At 36.4% G+C, this 16,535-nt stretch overlaps 3 protein-coding genes across 3 annotated transcripts; all 3 read right to left on the bottom strand.

The window, feature by feature from the left end:
• Window positions 1-21: 21 nt before the first annotated feature.
• LOC140816973 (ammonium transporter 2 member 5-like) lies at window positions 22-1,920 on the bottom strand. Its single transcript, XM_073176492.1, is given in 4 exon segments — window positions 22-396; window positions 398-567; window positions 664-949; window positions 1,324-1,920. Coding segments are annotated over 4 exon segments (1,425 nt in total). The 3' UTR covers window positions 22-24.
• A 1,526-nt stretch (window positions 1,921-3,446) lies between these two features.
• Window positions 3,447-7,281, bottom strand: LOC140816875 (protein PEROXIN-4). Its single transcript, XM_073176361.1, has 6 exons — window positions 7,129-7,281; window positions 6,882-6,964; window positions 5,855-5,974; window positions 5,623-5,751; window positions 4,754-4,883; window positions 3,447-3,751 (listed from the first exon to the last, which is right to left on the bottom strand). Exons 2-6 carry the CDS (start codon window positions 6,885-6,887, stop codon window positions 3,663-3,665), a joined length of 474 nt encoding a protein of 157 aa, XP_073032462.1. The 5' UTR covers window positions 6,888-6,964; window positions 7,129-7,281; the 3' UTR covers window positions 3,447-3,662.
• Window positions 7,282-7,971: 690 nt separating this feature from the next.
• Window positions 7,972-13,829, bottom strand: LOC140816162 (TOM1-like protein 9). Its single transcript, XM_073175241.1, has 10 exons — window positions 13,432-13,829; window positions 13,100-13,178; window positions 11,811-11,909; window positions 11,610-11,723; window positions 11,338-11,498; window positions 10,812-10,893; window positions 10,520-10,605; window positions 9,608-9,799; window positions 9,079-9,491; window positions 7,972-8,756 (listed from the first exon to the last, which is right to left on the bottom strand). The coding sequence occupies exons 1-10, from the start codon at window positions 13,530-13,532 to the stop codon at window positions 8,146-8,148; spliced, it is 1,938 nt and encodes a 645-aa protein (XP_073031342.1). The 5' UTR covers window positions 13,533-13,829; the 3' UTR covers window positions 7,972-8,145.
• Window positions 13,830-16,535: the final 2,706 nt, after the last annotated feature.

Genomic DNA, 16,535 nt, shown 5'->3' with positions numbered 1-16,535 from the left:
ACCTCACAGCTCCGATCCCTTTCTTCAAGTCATCTCAACCTGACCTCTAGCCTTAGACGGGCCGATTTCAACGTCGTTATATGTCGAAAATCGTGAATTCTCATTCCTATCCCCCTGCCCCCATATGGCATACGCCTCTTCACCGTGAGCAGCCTCGTCCCCGATCTCCATGTCCTCCTCGCTCATTCTCAAAGGCACGATAAGTCGCACAACCAAGCATATCAAGCTTGTCGTCACGATATTAACCCCGACCACGAAAACCACGCCGACAAGTTGAAGTCCAACCTGTCTAAATCCGTTGTGGTAGTCTCCATTGTGAAAGCCATAGAACAAGCCTACATATTTGGCATACTTTGTATAGAACAAATTGCATAGTTTTGGGTCGGCGAAAAGTCCCGGTAAGCATCCCTCCTAGACACCCCGCAACCGCGTGCGTGTGAAACACAGCCATGGTGTCGTCGACTTTCTGGAGGAGCACGGATTTCTTGTGAACCACCATCATGGTGAACCAAGGGATCGAGCCCGAGCATATTCCCATTATTATAGCCGCCCATCCATGCACAACTCCTATACCAATAAAATGTAAAAGGTACATTTTTAAGTACAGACCAAGTTAATGTTCAACAAATTAATTATAGAATACAGAGAAAACAAGAAGGGTACCTGCAGCCGGGGTGATGCAAACCAAGCCAGTGATCATGCCTTGAACTGCACCGATGACGGATGCTTTGCCGAAGAATACGATGTCGAGCATGAGCCAAGTCAGCAGACTAGTTGCAGCAGATATATGAGTGTTGACAACAGCCAAGGAGGCATCAATGCTAGCCGCATAAGGGTCTCCCCCGTTGAAACCTGTCCACCCCATCCACAGTAGGCCTGCTCCAGCTAGCATCAGGAGGATGTTGTTAGGAGGAAATCTTTCTCTGTCTTTCGTTAAACGAGGACCCACCTGCAAGTTAAAATATCATTGTTTTTATCACGAAAATTGTTTTCATTGTTTGTATTCGTTTGTTTATTCTTCCCACTTACCATGTTGTAATAAATTTCATATAATATAATGTCTCAACTCTCATATATACATACATTCTAAACTACTAGCCCAGCGATAAATTTTAGGAAAGATCATCTTATGTTAGATGATAAATAAACTTGAATAATATAAAATTTTGTTTAAAAATCTTGCTCCAGGAGTGTTGATATATACGTGCATTAAAAATGTGAAATTTATTTCAAATGGACTGTTCACTGATAATATATGTGAATGTGTGGTTTCGAAATATATAAATTTAAAACGTACATGTGAAATTGAAAAACTGTGCTTACCCAATATGCAGCAGTGAAACCAGCAACACCAGAAGACAGATGAATAACATAACCACCCGAGTAATCTATCATCCCAGCAACAGCCAGCCAACCATCGAGAGACCAAATCGTATACGCCCCAATCGTGTAAGAAAACGTTAGCCATAGAGGAACGAACAGCATCCACGCGTAAAAGTTCATCCTCCCCAACACAGCACCAGCTATCAGAATCAACGTTATAGCCGCGAAAACGAACTGAAAATACACCATGGTGGCGTTGGGGAACTTCCCACTAAACGCCTGTCCAAGAAGATAATGCTGAGACAAGGTCACGTCGATCTTACCCCAGATAGGGATCAACTTGTCCCCGAAGGAAAGCCGGTATCCCCAGCAAACCCAACAAAGTAGAACGCAAGCAAATGCATATAAAGCCATGAAAGCCGAGTTCACAGCCCATTTTTTCTTGACAGCACCACCATACAAGATTATAAGCCCCGGCACACTTTGTAGCCCTACTAGGGTCGCGGCTGTGAGCTGCCACGCGTTGTCCCCTTTGTTCATCCATGGCGGATTCGCCTCGTCGGGGATTAAGTTAGCAGGAAGAAGCGGTGAAGACATTTTGGTATATATATATTTATATGTTTGGTACAAAAACAGACTGAAAAACAATAAGGAAATATGCAGATTTATGTTACAAAATCATTTGCATGATGGGGGGGCTATATAAATCTATGCATTTGAATTGATTCCCACGATAAGCTGTCCCTCCAATGGTATATCTCTTGTCATTTTATGCTGTAAATTAATTTTCTTTTTCTTGTAACATGATACTATCATTTTTTGTCTCTGTCAATTGAAAAACAAATATTATATGTGAGTTTGCCTTGTTTTGTTTCGAAGGACTTGGCGGGTTACACAATGCCCAATGACATCAAACGACACCTTCAAAGAATTAACCACTTGATTATTCATGCGATTAATGAATCTGTTATTCGATCGAAAACGAAGTAAGATCCATGTATGGATTTATATATCATAATGCATGTGTCTGTATTATGTTTCTTTTATCGTAATGCATGTGTCTGTATTATGTTTCTTTTATCGTAAATCAAGATCCGATTCATGTCCCAACGTTGTTTCCGGTTTGCATTAATTTTATGTATATATATTTATAGATTGGTATCGTATACGGTATACATGCATGTATTCATCGTGTTATCGATCAATGCACTGTGTCTTAGTCTATAACTTATACTTTTGTCCTTCAATTTTAGTCATCACTGGAGTGGTGATTTGACATCGACCTCATAACAGTATTTGTAGCTATGTCAGAAATTTTCGGTGACATATCATAATTTTCCGGTCTCACGTCAACTCTATGATAAAAATAAAATAAATAAAAACTCGAAAAATAAAAAGATATGATTGGGAAAAATATATATTTTTCAATGTAGTTACATGTCTGACCTGTTGGTCATTTCGTTGATAGGAATTTGACTTAAAATTAATCTAAACTTAAACTCATCCAAACAAATTAATTGAATCAATCCAAACATGCCATTACTTAATCAATCGAAAAATAAAATAATACAATAACCAAACACTATATTTCATCTCAAATTTAATAATTCCTGTTTCTTTTTCTATTTTTTGCACCAAATTCTTGTTTCTTATTAAGCAATATTATATGATCAATTTACCACACTTCCAGTCTTTCTAGCACCGGATGAGGAATTGAGTATCCAATCCAGAACTCATCTTCCCTCACTGACCAGTAGCATATATTCCCAACTTCTTTTTCATGAGGGCCTTCACAATAGAGGGCAACATGTTTGTTGAAAACCTCCAAAGCTTCGTTCCTCCGACGCCAGTGAAATCGACAGAAAAACATTGTCGAAAGCCGTGGTTGATCTGAAAACTCCAGTTGAAATGGCCCTGGCCCTTTACATTGAACGTGAGCGAATACCGTGTGATATGAAGTTTATGGAAAAAAACATATATGATTCATTATATATACACCATCGGATCGGGTATCATCGGTTGAATCTCTTTGCTGTCATCAACTATTTTGTGTGCATGTTGATCTTGATTTATAATTTTCTATGCTACGCTTGTTAATGAATAACCATTATGTGCCAAGTCGGTAAAATGCAGCCGATCATCATTTGAATATGAGGTCAAAAGATAGAATGAAATGCATCAAAGATAATTTTCCCGTATCATATAGAATACAGAAATCCAATCAAGTTGTGTGAAGAAACATGTTTCGTGTACAAACTCGCAATTGATTATACAAAGGGTGGTCAGGGGATGACTGACTTGCAAAATGCGGGTCACACGATCGTGAAGATGAGTTGATTTTATCCTTTCTTGGGAATGGCTGCAAGTCTAGTATACATCCTGGCCATGGACTGGAATCCTCTGATGTCGCCGGAGCGCAGGAGATTGCCTGCACAGAATTGAAGAGATTCTTCACTCTAAATTATAAACGAATAGAGGATATACAATCGCCTCATAGCTGTAAAAATCACATCAATGCAAGAAGTTATAAAAGACAAGAATTATAGGGATGGATCTTTTGGTGTCAAGGGTAAGAAATATTGTTCGTCTGCACCGTAGCATTGATTTCAGTATCATGACAGCAAAATTTGTTGGAAATGTGAACTACGTTATTTCCTAATCTCATTGATTTCTTGATACATGTCTCAGTGAACATCCAAGAAACAGCACCATCTGAATAAATTTCCAACAACTCGAGACTTCCGAACCTAGTCTCAAAATCTCCGGTTCAATTAAATTTGTAAGAACAACTACATTTTTTGTCCTATAATTTTATCATTTTGCGATTTTGATCATATATGTTATCAAATATCAGTTTCGGCCCTATATGTACTGATTCTGTTAATTTTAGTCATTTTTCATTACGATTGCAGATCATGTCAGCGCCACATCTAACACTGTATTGGTGTCACATCAGCGTCAAGTCGAAAAAATGACTAAAAGTGCCGATAGGGAACTAAAACTATAATTTGACAACATAAAATACCAAAATTGCAAAGACGTAAACATATATGGAAATAAAAAACAATTTTCCAATTTTTAATTATATGGGACAAGAGAAGTATAAGGATAGTTTCTTATAGGGGAATGAGCCATCCGTGGACTACCATTATTAGCCTGCAGGTGAAGCAATTACTTTTAGAACACAAATCATAAATTCAAGTCGCACAAAATACACGTCTCTGCAAAAAAATAGCAACGGGACATAAAAAATTGCTATAATTGTCATAATCTACCCGAATTTAGTGTTAGCTAGCTGCTAGTCATAGAACACGCTTTACCCTACCTGAAGAACAAATATCTTTTCTGCAAACAACCGCATCCACTATTTTCTATTCTCACAGACAAACGAGTGTGGTCCGAGTATATCTCAATGAGGCTATATTAATACCTGAATCACAGTTTAGTGGGCTATCAGGTTCTGGATGAGCCATCAGGGCAATTATAGCCCTACAAACAGACTGCAGCGTCCAGGCCGGACTCCAAGCATTTTTCAAAATGTCGAGGCAAATCTCACCCGTCTGCAGATAAAAACACATTGCATGTTTTCCATGCTATGCTAACATATCAGCCTTATCATATTAAAAGCAAATTTACCATAACATCTTTCGAGAAAATAAATACATGTACTTGCATAAGATAAGCTACTAAAGATTATTAAAAGTTAAGAGTGTACTTGAATCGAGAAGCTTTTCTGAGATAGTTTTTTAAAAAAGATATTACATGGAAATATATAGTTTTTAAGAGTGCCTAAAAAACCCAAAATCAAGAAGCCACAAACTGTGACTTTTGGAATTTCTACTTTTGCTTCTCTTTAAAAATATTTCAAAAAGAAAGTGCTTTTAAGGTTTAACTACCATATTTAAAGATTAAAGTCTTAACAAACCGTTTGTCAAGTTTTATTATCTCTAAAGATGTTTCATCCCAAAAAATGATCTCTTTAAATTGTTTGTTTTTCTACAACATACATTTTCTCCCTGCTTAAGATCTCCCATATAATCGTTATTTTAACTATAATTTTCATCATTCCAATATCTGTATATCATTTTCTAACCCAAAAAACAATTTTACCAGACAATCTTTTACAAGATCTGACATCAGCAGAACCAAACATAATATTTCGTTCCCCAAAACTCTTCCACATCAACTCCCAAAACAAAACAAACACGCCTTCACATATTATAACTTTGATCTCTCGTCTTTTCATTAGAACAAGCACACTTCAGAAAATGGAAAAAATTAAAAGCCATAAATCATCACCTTGAAGTGTACGTTCGGATGAAATATTTTTGTCAAGAACCGCACTTGAGGAGGCTGCAAGGGATACTGCTCTGGGACAGAAAAAGCAAGCTGGAAAACTCCCCCTTCATATGGTGTCTCGGAGGGCCCCTATGTGTATACCATAAAAGGCATGCAACGATACAAAAGAATGATTCATATTTTCCCAAAACGTCACAACACGATAATAATGCATAGAAAAGACTGCACCAACCTTTATGAGAGCTGTCCACCTAAATATATTTGTATCATCACAAACAAGTTGTATGTCAGGATCGGCTACTTTCTCTCTCTGAACTTCTTTATACTCCTTAAAAAGCCTAGCCCTTGATGCCTAACCCCCCAAGAAATCCATTTCAAATATAACAAGCAAACAACAGATCACTGAACTTATTAATCAAATAATATATGCAGCCGATACTTCCATATTGTCGACAATAAAACATTACACTATAAGTTCATGAAACTTAGTCATCGTTATCCAATTTCAAAAGTCCAAATCTTACATTCCAAATACAATGCTTCAAGATTTTATAGGTGACAAAGAAAGGACCATGATCTCTTTACATGATACGGAGAATCAAATTAAAATTAGATATAAATTGGAAAACATATAATAACAACCAGACATCAGTGTCAACCGTAAACATTCTTGAAGGAAAAATGTTAACTCAAAATGGCCATAAATTGGAAATTTGAGATGTTAAAACAATTTATGCAAATTTTTGTGCACCACATAGTTCCAATCTTTTGAGCTGTCAAAAAACAACCTCCACTTTGTGCAAGCTATTAGGGGTATCAAAAAGTATATAACGCTAATATTGTTCAAATGATATCCAGTTCCAGGAGGAGGAAAATGGTATTCTGCAGTTTAGCTAAATGTCGGCAATTTATTTAACATGAACATGGCATCTTAAATCAATGAGGAGGAACCATGTTTTACATCAGAATGTTTAAACAAATTTGGGGAAGCCGCCGATGGCAACAATTAAAAATTTTCATGAAATATGAAGGAAAACAAAGCACAAATAAGGTGAGTCGCCCATCAACTGATTTCATATTTCACACTATTGCATAAAGCTTAGGCACAAATAACAAAGAATCATACAATAGTATCGTTCTAAAAAAACTCATTTTCAGACATAACAGCAGACGACAAAATCGTGAAGAAGGAAAAACAAACAAAGGCAAGAAAAACCCAAGTTAAAAAAAAAAAGATCTTTCAAGATAAATAGACTAACCTGCATCTTCTACACCAATCGTAGAGATCAAAATCCACCTAAATCCGCACGACTGAGAACTGAATCAGTTAACAACGAGTTACCTTGATTACAAAACAGAAAAATCGAATCAATTTATAGGAATGCCACCATTAAAGTCCCAAACCAAGAAGCAAAGGGAGTTATAGTAAAAACAAAAAATACGAAACGTGGGCAGGAGCTAAAATAAAATGAAAATTTATGAGGGATCGAAGAAATAGAAACTCGCCTGAAATCAGTTGTGGATTCCTAGTTACACACGAAAACTATGATGAATTTTCTCAACGATTTTCGTTTAGTATAGCGATCGCCCCGTAGCTCAATGATACCTGCAAATCCTGTCCGTTGATACGTCGTCCGATCAATATAAACCTGAGCTGAGAAAATTTGTTCCCCCATAGGTTTGTATTATTACAAATTGGTCCACCATTTTTTAGTATTTCCCATTTTAGCCCCAGTAAAATATATATATATTCGTACGTATTGCGCGTTTATATATTTCAAATAATTATCTAAATGTGACTTTTATTACTTTTAAAATAATAATTTTTTCATAATTTTGTATTTGAAGAGATATCACCTAATTTATAAATATAAACAAAGATAAGTTTGAAAGCTTTAAAAATAGAAAACTAATAATTTTATAGTCATATATGTCGACAAAAACTGGTGTGAGACGGTCTCATGGGTCGTATTTGTGAGACAGATCTCTTATTGGGTTATAAATGAAAAAATATTAATTTTTTATGCTAAGAGTATTATTTTTTATTGTAAATATGGGTAGAGTTGACCCGTCTCACAGATTAAGATCCGTGAAACAGTCTCACATAAAACTCACTAGAATATGTATGTTAACATTTTAAACCGATGTCTCGCATTTAAATAGTCGGATATCGGATATCAAGTTCCAAAAATAAAGATATAAGATCTTGATAATGAAATTTAAAAGAAATTATGCATTATTATTATTATTATTATTATGGAACTTCTAACCTTCTAACAGTGAATCGGTGTCAGATTATATATATTTTTCAAATAATATAGTTAACGACAAATAAACCAATAAACTGAAAAAAAAAGGTAAAAATTTTATTTACTTAAACGGGAGTCATTTTTCCAACATGAAAAGTACAAATAATAAAGAGAACATGTGTGCAAAGATTACAAATAAGAAATCAAACATCAGGCACCCAGAGAAAGTAGGCAAGCAAATAAGAAAGCCGGTGCGATACAGACAACATGGCGTTTATCGCATACTCCCAGCTCTATCAGGCATGGTTTTTTCCCGTTTGAATTTAGAAATATCAACAAGGTCTCCAAATAGCTTGTCCTCTGGCTTGGAGGGTTTCAGGGACGGTGCGTATGAGGAACTGGAAACCACATTAGAAGAATTCCTCAGGGAGCTGTGGTCCCTCGATGATATGGAAATCTTTTGATCAATAAATTGAGTGTTCTGTTGTTCACCTTGGCCATAGCCATAGCCATAGCCAGCAATTTGATACCCGTACGCCTGTTGAGGATACATATAAACCATTGGAACAGATTGTACTGGCTGAGGAAACATACCCATAGCCTGTGGATTTAAAAAAGGTTGTGGATACAAGCCAGTGGTCATTTGATTGCTCTGCAGAACTTGATTGTTTACGAGGGTATGATGGCCACTTGAGATTGGTTGAGCGTATGTGCTGAATGATTGGTTATTTGCCAAAGTTTGCGATCCTTGATGATATGTGCCACTGGGTGATGGTAGGGAATGTGCAACATGCATTTGTTGAGGGGGATGACTTATGGGTTGTTGAGTGTTGTCCAGTTGAGCTTCCCATGGTGGAGGAGGAAGCGCACCACTGTCTTGAGGACCTACAATTTGAAGAATTAAGTATAGATTAGACATTGATTCTAATGCATCATATTACTTTGAGCTCTCGAGTAGATCAAGACTACAAATTTCTATAAATTAAGTGATGACGTGATTCAGGATGACAATCGGAGAAATTATCCCAATAACATATTGATGAAGAAAGTAGCAGTGCCAAAATATATCCAAGAATCACATATGGGACAAAAGTAATTGAAGCTTGCTTTCTATTCATTCATTAATTTGGCTTTATTTTATGTTTTTTCTTTTCTGGTTTTCCATAGGGTTGTTTTATCAGATATCAAATAAAAAAGAAAGATGCACCGTAAATTGGTGAAGGTGGCTGCTGTTGTTGGGTCATCTGACCATTCCACATAGAAGAAGAGCCCTGAGGGTAAAGGGGCTGTCCATATCGGGGTAATTCAGGGCCAGACACACTTCCGTTTGAGTTTAACAAAGGCTGTGGAGTTTGAACATTTTGTGGAAATTGACGTGATGATGAATATCCTTGTCCAATGGGGTTGGAAGATTGATTGTTATTGCTTGGTGAAAACATGTCAACAAGAGCTAGAGCGTTCTGCTGAGATGCAACAGGGCTCGCTGGCTGAGGTTCTGCGACAGGCACAAGGGCCAGTGTGTCTCCACTCAGAAGATCTATAATAGGACCAGCTTTTGTTGGCGTCGTTAATTGAGCATTAGTTTCTGGAGGTGTTGGTATGATAACACCTGATGTGGATCTGCAAAATACATTCATTTCATGGCTAGGAACAATCTTTTTGTCACATTCTAAACATGTAAAAATGATGGGGGCAATTCATAAATTTAATACTTCAGTGGCAGAAACAAAATTTACCCGTTTTCTGATTGTTTGGCAATGCTAGTGTCAATAAGAGGAGCATCAACTTTTACCAAGGCTTGGGCTGGCTCGGGTTTTGGCTTATCTGATTCACCAGAGGTGGCTCCAGAGGACATTGACTCATGCTTAGCCAAAACACGTTGCAAGCTATCATTCAGCGCTAGTCCTTGGCATAACAATGATTCATCCCTATGTCACAATACGTTAAAAGACTGCTTTAAATTCCAACGTATTCTGACCAAGTATAATTACAATCTCTAGCTGATATTAGATTGATTCATGAAGAATACTAGTTTATATTTATATCAATATAGTGAGCAGATTCTCAAAAACCACAAAAATAGCAGGTAACAGGGGAGCAAAAAAGGTAAAATTTCACCCATGAAACCTGTCAAATGAAATCATAAATTACAGAACCTGGCTTAACGGAGAACCTATACAAAAGTTATAACGATGGCAATCTCCTATGTTACTCAACCAGAAGAATTTTCCTTTCAAACTGCACTCAGTCTTCAAACACTAACTCTATCAGTACATGAAGCAATTCTTACACTAGAAGGTTCACGACCAGTATCAGCATTTAAGATTTGCAAAAATCCACCTAGATTTCAGTGATTTGTTGTGGACCTGTCCAGCTATTACAACATTCAATTTGTTCCACAGGTATTGAAGTCAGAATATGCAGAACACTTGGAAAGAAATAAATGAGAAAAAGATGAAACATCAAGATACGTGCCTTCCTTGGTCAACAATTAGGACATTTGATCTACTAAGATGGCTAGTTTCTATTGTTTGTGTTAAGATATAATAGAAAGGAACACTTTAAAAAGGTGAAACAAGGATAAACTCCAATGACAATTACAATAAACAAACACTATTAGCACAAGTCGAAGTTAAACAAGTCCTTACGAAGTTGAGTTAACTAGATGCACAACTCTTTGCTTATAAGTACGGCACTGCGCCACCAGGTCAACAATAACATCGTGCCTGAGTTCCTGCAACAAAAAATTTAACTTCACAGCAAAAAATTGAAGGGGAAACTTGTTAAATCAGAGTAAAATAAGTAAATTATTTTCAATTCAATTTCCACCATAGCAATCAGAGAAACTATAACTTTCCAAGTCACTTCACATAATTACGCAAGAATAGATAATCCACAATAACTACAATGTTGCTCGAACAAATGTCAGCGAAAAATGACCTCTTTATCACTAGGATTTAAGGCATTCAGCATTTCCGAGAGGACATCCATGACACCTCGTGCATTTTGAAGTTCTGTCACGCTGAAAAAAGTTTCCATCAAAATCAAAGAGCAATTTAACTATACCACAGGAGAAATGAGACTCAAATCAGAAGGCAAGTAAAGGTGTAAAGGAATAGCAATTTTAGTTCATAATTCGACTCCTACAACACAATAACAAAATATGGCTCCCATGAAAGAAGAACAAAATATGTCACACAACTAGAATTATCATAAACCAGAGTAAGACACGTCATTCAAATCTGTATTCACATTATCATTCAAGCACCGACAAGGTGCCTACAGGCTGGATCTTATGTGAAATGCAGAAAGAGGAAAGTTTTAAGAGGCGGTCAATTTGAAGTAAATTTTGTATGGTACCAAACATCAATTCTTTGAAAAATATGCCTCCACAATTCCAAAAAAAATTACAGGAAATGTCAAGTTAATCGAGACAAATAAGGAAAATTTTACTGTTTTAATGTACCTCAATGTTGGAAATTCAGCTTCTGCAGAAGATTCAGCCGCATCCGGTCTTGACTCAGGATCACGAAGATTTTGTGGAAAAGATGTTAATGGCTGTGTTTGTGCTGGTGTAAAAATAGGTACTGAACTCTCGGATCTCTGAGGGAAAACTGCCCCAAGTCGCTGACAAATATGCAAAAAAATAAAGGTTAAGATAAACACAACCATAGTATTTCATTTAAAAAAGAAGGAAAAACAATGGAGGGAACAAGACATGATGATCGCATGACATACTAATAAATCCTGGTATGCCACAAAGTATTGGGGATATCTTGCCCTTGACCCTCCAAAAGCTTCTTGCCATGTATCTATCAAAATTAAAATCTTCTCTTTCACATGAAAGTCAGGCTGCATAACAAAATGAATGTTACTACAAATATAGGAAAAGATTAAGAGATCATGCCACCGTAGCAACGAAATATGTGACCATGTTACCTTCTTTTTAACAATTTTCACCATCTCACGAGGTAAATCTTTATCAGCAACATGCATATGCACAATATCCCCACAATTCTTCACAATGGTCTCTAATAGCTAGAAAACAAAATATAAGCCAATGTGTTACACTTGCTTCTAAATTAAGTGTTTTTGTCCCTATGCTGGCCACCGATAGCCCACAGTGCCACGTAAGTGGCCACATAGCCTCGGTTGTGCAATCCTTGCTTTCTAATTCTTGTTCATCCATGTTTAGATTCGCACATTATCGTGTTCTGAAAGTCGTGTTCTAGCCAGTGGATGTGTTGCAAACCACGGACGAGAAGGTAAGGGTCATAGATCAGTGATGATGTTTTGTGAGCTGGTTCAGTTACAGACACGACCCATAGTCGTGTTCTAGCCAGTGGATTTGTTATGTGTGTACCTCATACTAGGCACCGGGGTTACCACGAATCCATGATTGCATTCCAAATTTGGTGTTAAGGCACGGAACTCATGCATGTTGCATGTAGCCGAACATGAGAAGGCTAGAAATTTTAAGCACGCTATGGATCGGGACACTTTAAGGCTCATGGATTTGTGCTTACTAATTTTTACAAAAAAATACAGACACGGACATGACCATGAATAGGGGTATGGACTATGGACCTGTGACACTTTCAGGAAACCTTTCTACTTCTTTTCAAAAAGTAACTTTAAAGATGATGCCACGGCTTGATAATGGTCATTTCAAAGCTTGTTCATCACAGAACTTAGATAGTATAGGTAGAAAGAAAACTCTGTCATTTTCTTTGTTACTCTTCACTTTCAAAACATCTCATATCAACGTCTCATCATTGCTTTTTTATCCTTGCAACGAGCTTCAAGTTCACATAAGTTATAATCAATGTTTTGAAATTCATCTTTGAAACTAGCTCGGTTATGGCTTCCCAAGCTCGTCTGGTGTTTAAAATGTCATTGGCCACAAGTTTTGAAAATGGATTGAACTAATTTGGTCAAGATATGGCTTTATTGTCAACCATGTCTGATGTTTACATCTTCTTGAGCTTTTAACAAGATTTTAAAGGTAAATTTAAGGGGTATTTGTTGGTAACATAGATAATGAAGTTTGCTAAATTTCTGAAAGTTTCGGAAAAAGCCAAGGTTTTTGTGTCTAACATTTGACCTTGAGAGGATGGTCTTGTTGATCATGTATAAAACCCAGAAGTAATAAGTTAAAACAAAGCAAAGCCCGTGGACAAATATTGAAGGCAAGGGCAAAATTGTTAGGGAAGGAGAATCAAGCTTACAGTTAACGCAAGAAGCTGGACTTTTGGATTTTTGCTGCCAAGACGTTTCTTTATACCTCTTACAACATCTTTTGCTTGTCTGATGCAAACAGAAAACCATCATAAGTTCACAAAAACCAGCGATATATTGAAATAGAGTAATATACAGTAAAACACAAAAAGTGCCAGCATTCAGCATGAAGAAAAGAAACAAGCTGAATACTTCTGTATTCATGTCATGGGCAACTGCGGTAACCTAATTTAATGCGTTCAACAATCGTGATCCCAAGTTCACAGTAAAAGAAGGACAATCAAGTAATCCAAGCTAAAAAAATAGAATTGAAACAGCTTACACAGGGTCGTGATTGCAGATGTCGCAGATCTCGATATTCATTGCCCAATCAGGACCGATCAGCATATTGCTGGTAGCTCTTTCCACCATCAAATTCACCATGATCCCCACCCCCACCCCCACCCCCACCACCACTTTTCCTCCACAAACACGCGTGAAAATTCAATCGGACTTGGCACCTCCCGCCTTATAGAAACCCCTCTAAACTCTCCTCTACGGGGACCGATCGGTTTCTATTGTCATCTCTTTACGGATTTAAGCAAGTTTTCGTAGGCGGAGAAAACGGGGTTAACGACGGCGACGGAAGTGGGAACGCTGCCGTTTAATTTGGTGGAGGCTTTGAAAATTATTGGTCCCTAGAGTAGAATATGTAATGTACCCCTTTTACTTCTTCTTTTTTTTAATTTTAATGGTGGAATAAAAGTTTGTTTAAGTAATGTAAAAAACGTAATCATTCTAATATCCATACTAAAATATTCAAATATTGTATGTAATATAATACATGTGCAAAAAATAACTTGGAACAAAAATAATTTTTGAAATATTCCGTTAATAAACTATTGAAGATGTGTCTTGTAATTTTTCGTTAGACAGAACTCGTCCATCATTGAATCAATGTCTATCCATATAGTAAAATTTCTTCCAATGTAGACAATTATATAATTTGTCAAGAACTTTTCTTTCATCTTATCCCAGATAAATGTTATATGAAATCTCATAGCTAAGAATGATCGTTATGTTGTTGCAGTAGAAACAAGAAGCGTTAAAACAAGACGAATCAATATGTCAATTAAGTCATAATGATGTGTATTTTCAGTCTCAACCAATCGTTAGAATAATTTGGAAATTGTAGAAATATTCAAAAACCTTCCGTGATGAATTATATCAAACTTATAATTCTTCGTTTTTCTAAACATGGATGAACAAGAATAATTCAGAAGTTGTAGTAATATTCAGAAATCTTTTGAGTCCCATTTTTCTTTCATTATGATATTGTGTTTTTTGTGGTTTAGGTTCTATTTTTCCTCTCTTATTGGGTGTTTGTAAATAGACAGCAGTTTTGTAATGTTCCTTACCAACTATGGTTGGAAACAAAATATGTATAGACGTATATGTAATTCGATTTTACAAAGATCAGAGTTAGAAATCATTCATTACGAAACAATAAGTACAAGTAACAAAAAAACAAAAGCCATTAAATTCCAAAGAAACTCAAAAACGAAACAAAGTTTCACAAATATCAGAGAACACTTCGAAAATCAGGCCATGATGACAAACACTATTCAAAGACAGGAAACAAATCAAAAGTCTCTCCAGATCCTCTGCTCCGAACAACTGTTTCGCCAAGATCATGTCCACTATTGATGCCTGGAAATCCCTACGAGGATCCCTCGACTTCTTCTCCACTGCCAGACACTCTCCAACAATCGAACCGTTCCCGAAACTCTTCCTCATATGAGCTCTCCGTCGAGTCCTCGTCGCTTTCCGGCGAGACAAACCAGAATATGCACGGCAGGAATAGTAAATCTTGGCTGACATTTGATGGGACCCAAGGTCATGATTCTTTTCATGGGTTGTTGTCCAGGTGGGTTTTTCATCAGTTTCATGGAGAATAACGTTGGTGGTCTGAGGCGGCGGAGGTTCTGCCATACGGCGGATGCTTCCCACGATCTTCGCTGTCATGGATGCAGATAATGCCGAAGAACTGGCACGTTCTCCAATTTCATCGATACTTTTCATCTCATCACACTTTACCTTGGGGCGGCGATCTCTCAGGCGAAAGGACTCCCCGGAGCAAGACGAAAATCTGAAGAAAGCGTCGTTCTCTTGTAACTTCTCATCGGCACTACTGAACCAGCCGCTATGGGACGACGTACTCCGGTTATAAAGGTTGATGGCGTCGTTTTTCCTGCAGGGATTTGGACCTGAAAAACCATCGTTTTGGAGAGTTTTTTCAGGGTTTTTGATGAAAGACGAGCTGTCGTTTGCATGGGGAATAATGATGTTACTATTATCAGTTTGCATGGAGATGGAGCTATGAGCAACATGATCTGGTAGGCTTCTAAAACGGCAAGAAGCAAAAGAAGAAGACAACAAACGAGAAAGTCTGAGGAAGAAGTTGTGATTTTCCATTCGGAAATATCCAAATTCCTGTCCAAGTTTTTGAATTTTGATTTTGAAAGTCCCTGCATTTTATATAGGGAAGAGCTCGAGTAGGCTCTGGTCACAATAATTGTCTTATCGTAATTATGTGTATTTTTATAAATCCGATCAATGATTAAAAGTTTAAATTTTTTTTCATGACATATTCTCAAGAGATATAAAAATTATTGTAAGACGGTCTCGTATATTAATTTTATGATACAAGTCTTCTATTTGAGTCACTCATAAAAAATATTATATATATTTTATTGTAAATATGAACAGTGTTGACTCGTCTCATAAATAAAGATCTGTGTGACAATCTCATACAAGATTTACTTGGATAATTTGTCACATATGGCTTATGCGTTTATCTAGCTAGCGTAACGTATGGTTTATCTAATACACATGAAAAGATATTGACTTTGGATTTTCACATCGTAAAAACAAGAATTTATGGATATAATTAACATAGCATTACTTTTATAATCAGTATGCGTTTGATTTCTAAAAGTACATCAATTTTTCTCACATAAATTTTGAAAGTATGGATCATGATAAACTGTCTTGACTAACGGTTGACATTACATCGATATCTTTTGCGATTATATTTCCTCTGTAACAAAATGTCCGTATGCCTACGTCTTATTAAAAATTCCAAATATAAGAAAACAAAGACAATGTATTAATAAAATTTACAAGAATAATAATATATAATTAATGTGTTTCCTTAGATTAATTTAGGAACGAATTTTTCTTTTGGAAAAAAAAAGTACGAATCTTCTTCAATGTATAAATGTTGGCATAAATGGGTATAAATTTATTATTTTTACAAAATACTTCTCGAATTTATGCATATATTTTCAAAATTAATTAAATTACCAGCTCATCGAATAAAAATTAATTTAGCATTAAAAAAAATTTGGAGAGAATCTTGAAATTTGAGAAGCTTCCAACGAGGCA

The sequence above is a fragment of the Primulina eburnea genome, chromosome 16 (assembly GCF_022965805.1).
Source record: "Primulina eburnea isolate SZY01 chromosome 16, ASM2296580v1, whole genome shotgun sequence".
Classification (NCBI taxonomy): domain Eukaryota; kingdom Viridiplantae; phylum Streptophyta; class Magnoliopsida; order Lamiales; family Gesneriaceae; genus Primulina; species Primulina eburnea.
Note: the sequence above shows the minus strand (reverse complement) of the source record. Positions and strands in the feature narration are given on the sequence as shown.